This window comes from Nylanderia fulva, unplaced genomic scaffold, assembly GCF_048542155.1.
Source record: "Nylanderia fulva isolate GAGA-0341 unplaced genomic scaffold, ASM4854215v1 Scaffold122, whole genome shotgun sequence".
Lineage (NCBI taxonomy): Eukaryota > Metazoa > Arthropoda > Insecta > Hymenoptera > Formicidae > Nylanderia > Nylanderia fulva.
In genome coordinates, this window is record NW_028189432.1 from 176,298 (window position 1) to 182,688 (window position 6,391).

The following is a 6,391-nucleotide window of genomic DNA, read 5'->3' on the forward strand; positions in this document are numbered from 1 at the left end:
ATGTCCTCCTTATAGCTGGCACGAAGGCCCAATAAAACCATTGGTAGGGTATCTACCCAATTCTGCGTCTTATGGCACTTTATCGCTGATTTAAGTGAACGGTGCCATCTCTCGATTATTCCATTTGATTGCGGATGGTAGGCGGTGGTTCTCATTCTCCTGCTTCCAATTAATTTGACTAGAGCGTCGAATAGCGCTGACTCAAACTGCGCTCCTCTGTCAGTGGTGATTGTTGTTGGTGATCCATATCGCGAGATCCATGTATTAAAGAACGCGTCGACCACTGCATCCGCTGTACAATCTGCGATTGGCGTTGCTTCTGGCCATCTTATAGTTCTGTCAATCATGGTTAAGCAGTATCGGAACCCTCTTGAAGGAGGAAGGGGTCTCACTATATCTATGTGTATATACGAGAATCGATCATTAGGTATCGGTATATGCTCAGGGTTACGTACATTATGCCTGTGGATCTTAGCTCTCTGGCAGGCTAGGCATGTCTTTGCCCATCGTGCGATGTCCTTCCTCATGCTAGGCCACACGAATTTCTGCGCGATCATCCTCTTCGTGGTACGGCCGCTCGGGTGTGAGGCTCTGTGCGTGACGTTGAATATCCTTCTCCGTAACGATGTCAGAACGTATATTCTAATTTCGTCTGTGACGTCGCAGTAGATGGTCTTGTCTCCATCGTCCAAACAAAGTTTCTTCAAGGTGAGCACTGTGTTAGACTCGAGTAGCGTCTTTAGCTCTTCATCCTTCCGTTGCTCTTCGTATAATTCGTCCGTTGTTACTACTGTCGGCATATCAATGGCTTCTACGCGTGACAACGTATCTGCTACCGTGTTCTCCTTCCCAGCGATATACACAATCTTCGTGGTGATCTCGCTAATAAAGCTCAGCTGCCTCCTCTGTCTCTCGGATGCCTTGTCTAACGGTTTCTGGAATGCGTATTGTAACGGTTTGTGATCCGTTATGATTGTCACCTCGCGTCCTTCCACCATGTGTCTGAAAAATTTCAATGATGAATATATGACTAGCAATTCGCGATCGTACGTGCTGTACTTTTGCTGCATTTCGGACAATTTCTTGGAGAAGAAACCCAACGGTCTCCACGTTTCGCCTTGAAGTTGTTCGAAAACCGCTCCCATCGCCTTGCTGGAAGCGTCCGTTTTAATTGCTAGCTTAGCGTTCTCGAAAGGGTGTGCCAGTAGTGTCGTCTCTGCCAATCGCTTTTTACTCTCATAGAAGGCCTCTTCCGTCTCTGCTGACCAGTCGATGGCCTGTTTGTCTCTTTTCTTCTTACCAATCAGGTATCGGTTGAGCGGCGCTAGAACTTCCGCTGCATTTTTAATGAACCTATGATAATAGTTTATCATGCCCAAGTATCTTCGTAACTCGGCAGTATTGGTCGGTTTTTTGTACTCAGTAATTGCGGTCACTCTTCTCTCCAGAGGTTGTATGCCGTCTTTGGTTACTTTGTATCCTAGGTATTCGATATCTTTTTCCGCGAAATTGCACTTTGCTACGTTGATCGATAAGCCGAACTTCTTCAAGCGTCTGAATATCTCCTTCAGGTGCTGCTTGTGCTCTTCTTCGTCCTTGGAGGCTACCAAAACGTCGTCTATGTATGCGTGGCAATATTTCAAACCACGTAACGCTGTATCGATGAATCGTTGAAATGCTTGCGCGGCGTTGCGCAAGCCAAATGGCATTCGATTGAACTCGAATAGCCCAAATGGAGTTGTTACCGCAGTCTTATGCTTATCCTCATCGGCCACTGGTATCTGGAAATACGCTTTAAGTAGATCGATTTTGCCGAATATTTTACATCCGGCCAAATGATACGTGAAGTCTTGGATGTGCGGAAGCGGATACTTGTCCGGGACCGTTACACTATTCAGTCTGCGAAAATCCCCGCACGGTCTCCAACTACCATCTTCCTTTTTGACTAGATGTAGCGGGCTGGCCCATTGTGAAGAAGATGGTTGGCAGATCCCCTGCTCCACCATCATCTCGAATTCCTTCTTCGCTGCTGCATATTTCTCCGACGCAAGCCTGCGCGGTCGCTCTGCTAGCGGAGGGCCGCTAGTCATGATGTGGTGTTCCACCTCATGCGTTGTATTCGACAATGCCGTAGGGCGCGTGATCTCGATATATCTTCTAAGTAAATCTTTTATCTTACAGCTGCTACTCACAGTTAATACGGAAAGCTGTGCGGCGTGACTAGGGCGTGTGCTGGTCGACCAGTCGGCGATTCTTCAGATCCGGCAAAAGTCCATAGTGCGCCAGAAAATCAGCTCCAATTATCGGTTGTCTCACGTTGGCTATCACGAAATTCCAGCGAAAAGGTCGTCGTAGGCCGAGATCCAATATCAATGTTCTGCTGCCGTATGTAGATATTTTGGTATTGTTGGCTGCAAATAACCTTAAATCAGTAGGTCGGAGCGTACCTCGGATTAGATTTCGCGGTATCGCGGAAACGTCCGCTCCGGTATCGATCAGGTAAGTAGTGCCGTCTGTTCTATCGCGAATTTTCAGGCGTGCGCTCCCCGGGTTCCTGCCGACGACCGCCTGGCATCGTGGCGGTGGGCTTAGTTTTCCGACTTCTTTTTGTTCTTCCACACGCATGGGCTTTCGCACTTATAGGCTTTGGCTCCAAATCTGCAGTGATAAAAACAAAATTTATCTTTTTTGCCGCGAGATTTGTTCCTAAATCGGTCTCTATATCCGCTGCGTCCTCGTGATCTGCTACGCGACCGGCTTCCAATCCACTTGTTCAACGCCGCCATCTGTTTGATTAGAGTGGCGATCTCGGCGGCCATCTTGCTGAGCACTCCTGTTTCAGCGGTGACTGGCTGGACGGCCAACATGGCGGGTTTTGCCATGTTTAGTATTTTGTCAGCCTGGTTGGCTAACCTGCTCAAGTCGCCTACTTCGGATATGGATAAAATGGCGCGAACATTTTCGGGGAGTTGCTCGAGAAATATCGTGCGCAGGACCCCGTCGGTCACCTGCTCTTCCGCGAGATTACGCATTTTCTGCAGGAGGATGGACGGTTTGTCGTCTCCCAACTCATGCGCGATTAGTAATTTCCGCAATCGCGAAGCGCTGGTCTCGCCTAATACGGTGGTGAGACGTTCTTTAATTGCCGCGTACCAATCCACTTCCGGTGGTGACGTCACGATATCTGCGACCAAAGGAAGAATAGCCGGGTCTAAATGTAATATTACGTAGCGGAACCTGGTTTCGTCGCTTGTAATCCGATGAATAGCAAACGCCGCCTCCACTTGCACGAACCATAGCTGCGGATTCTCCTTCCAGAAAGGTGGTAGTCGCACGGTATTCGCCTCGATCGCCATGCCTTCTCTCGCGGGGGTGATCGGGAAACCCGGTGTTCCGCTGTCGAGCGGGCCTTGCAAGGTCTCTGTCTCCGGCACGTTAAAAATGTCGTTCGGCCTGTCTGGCGTACGGTCCACTGGCATCCTTTTTGGATGTCTCTCTGTCCACTAAAAGTCACTTCGCGAAGAGAATGTCACCGGCGATCACGTCGGGGTCACCAATTATGGCGCTCAGGCCACGTACGCGTTCTCGCCGACACGCCTTCTGAGTCTCGTGTTACTCTAGGGCGCGATTTGTAACGCTGAGGATTAGGACAGCAATAGTTCCACCCACTTTACTAACTCTAACAACAAGTTTATTGTAAAAATACAAAATCTGGCCGCGACTAACTTATTATCACACACGAGGCGTAATCTCTCGTATACTAGGGCGGAATAATGAATAATGACTAGGAAGAAAGTTGAGTCGAAGCGACCTGCGTGAGCGTCGATGTCGACCGCTGTCGCCATCTGCGAATTCCCCATCTAGGGAATTGGACAAGTGGGCCGCCACACTAAGCATGTACTAAGTGGAAAATATAATACGAATTTAATTCATGTTGATTGCCTCCTACAGGTGGTATTGAGAATTGCAATTAAAGTTTATTTCGTAAATGGTGTAATATTTAGTTGAATAAAAACGAAAAAATATGAATAATAATATTGTGCCAAAGTGTATGGCCAGGTTTTTTATATTTCAAAATTTACAATGTACTCAAAGAAGACGCATGATGATCATGATAAATACACTCATGCTAAATTCCCAAAATGTGTTTTATGCGTTTACATCGTCATTTGTATCATTTGATACGCGTATCAGTTTAGTACGATACTCCTATTTGATACGCTCGTACCAAATTGATTCGGCAGCGTTTACATCGTGCGTACTAAATATTTAGTACAAATTTGATACAAATATAGTACTTGATACGCGTATCAAATGCACGATGTAAACTAGGTCTGCATATGGTCAGAGAGAATCTGATATGGTTATATCCGCATGTATATATATCTATCACTTCAGAACAAGTAATCTCACACTTAACTAATCTGATAGATCTATTTGATTGTTTAGAAAAAATTATAAGTGATCGGGATACCGCTTTTTCCTCAAATAGTTTTGCAAATTTTGTACGCAAAAAAAATATTAAACACACGATGACGGCAGTGGCTTCATCATGGGCAAATGACGCCGTTAAACGGGTGAATCCTTTCCTTAAAAAGTGCAGGTTAAGTGGATTACTCGAATATATCGAAATGTTGAAGCCTCTTTATTGCGATGCTGATTGAATGCTAGCACGTTGCGATATATTCGTGGTTAGGGTAGCTGCGTAGCGTTCGAGCGACTCAATGAAAAAGCGTGTTCTATTATGTACATAATTTGAATTCCCCCCAAATTTTATGTCGTACATAAAAAAGTTCCCAAATTTTTCTATTTACGACATAATTTTAATTCATCGAATATTCGATGACTTTTAATTTGTTGAATTTCAATTATGTACATACATTTATAACTTTAATTCTCGAATTTCTATTATATAGACATAATTTTAATTCATCGAATATTCGATGAATTAAAATTATGTATATATAATAGAAATTCGAGAATTAAAGTTATAAATGTATGTACATAATTGAAATTCAACAAATTAAAAGTACGTACTCTCACGGAGAAAAAGTTTATTTAGCGCACGCGAATTAAGCGTGCGCTTGTGTTATTTAGTAGATTTTTAAAATCTACCTTAGCGAAACTCGTCGACATTCCGGGAGATTGGGACAAAAAAGTAGGCAGAGCGCAATACGTCATATTATAATAATACTTTTCATAAATCCATAAATACTACCCCAAGTAGATTATTGTTAAGATACGATCAAAGAAACACTATCGGCAAAGAACTTCGTTAAAGAAAAATTAGTCTCAATAGATAAAACTAATGACTATAAGAAAGAAATGAGTTGAGAGGCACTGCTAAAATGGTAAATCGGGTCGTGCAGGAATACAATAAAACGCGTTACGATAAAAAACATAAACAACCTACTAAATACAATGAGGATGATTTGGTGACGATTAAAGCTAGTGCTTTAGCACAAACCGGGAACTAACCAAGAATTAGCTTTAAAATATAAAGAGCTTTATTAGGTTAAACGGATTCTACGCAAAAATCGATTTATTTACAGATATTCCTTGGATATAACCTTACGCAAAAACCGCTCAACACTATCCTGTCCGTAGATAAAATTAAACCTTGGATAAAAATAACGGAAATAGCGAGCGAATTAAACGATCCAAGCGACAAATAATTATAATTAAAAAAAATTATATCAGATGCGTATTGATAGTTTTCTAAATTCAAAAAAAATTATGTGTGTAGTAACCCAGTGAGAAATGATGGTCGAATCGATGTCAATTCGTTGTCGAATTAATGTCGAATCGATGACGATTCGACTAATCATTTCTCACTGGAGAAGGTAAACATAAAAACGTATATGTATATTATGTAATTCTGTTTTTATTTTTATTTTTATTTTACTTTTTGCGATTAAAAAATATAGCTTCGTGGTATTATATGTTTGCTAATGACTTGGGGTAGTAAAACTGATTAAAAAAAATTAAGTTTAGAGATGCGATTGATGTCAATTTATCTCTTTTTTTATATGCTTAACATAGTTCGGGACGAACTATAATTGGTTAAAATAGCCGAAGCTGTAACCGGCAACTAGAGACATCCTGAATCAGAATATAAAACAGGTTTATCGATATTTCGAAATTGTTCTCATATGTTTACACGAAAATACTGATAGGGCAAGAGCGCTGCGGAATTAGCAAATGACTTGTAAAAACTTAAGAGAAGCAGGAAAGTGCGAGCCAAGCAAGGCTAAGCAAAGTCGTAGTCGGACTGTATCGTGCGAAACGGTTAGCAAAGAGGCTTCCGTGGAAATCAGATCGCGAGACGAGTGAGCGTGCTCCGATCTGGAAAGTTCGGTACGAAATTCGGAGTATAGACAAGCGTTGAGAT

At 42.8% G+C, this 6,391-nt stretch overlaps 1 protein-coding gene across 1 annotated transcript; it reads right to left on the reverse strand.

Moving 5' to 3' along the window:
* Positions 1-2,580: 2,580 nt before the first annotated feature.
* LOC146724640 (uncharacterized) lies at positions 2,581-3,771 on the reverse strand. Its single transcript, XM_085479538.1, has one exon. The coding sequence runs from the start codon at positions 3,477-3,479 to the stop codon at positions 2,589-2,591; it is 891 nt and encodes a 296-aa protein (XP_085335664.1). The 5' UTR covers positions 3,480-3,771; the 3' UTR covers positions 2,581-2,588.
* Positions 3,772-6,391: the final 2,620 nt, after the last annotated feature.

Coding starts and splice junctions, on each gene's coding strand:
- LOC146724640 (XM_085479538.1), bottom strand. CDS start 3,479: ATGCCAGTGGACCGTACGCCAGACAGGCCGAACGACATTTTTAACGTG.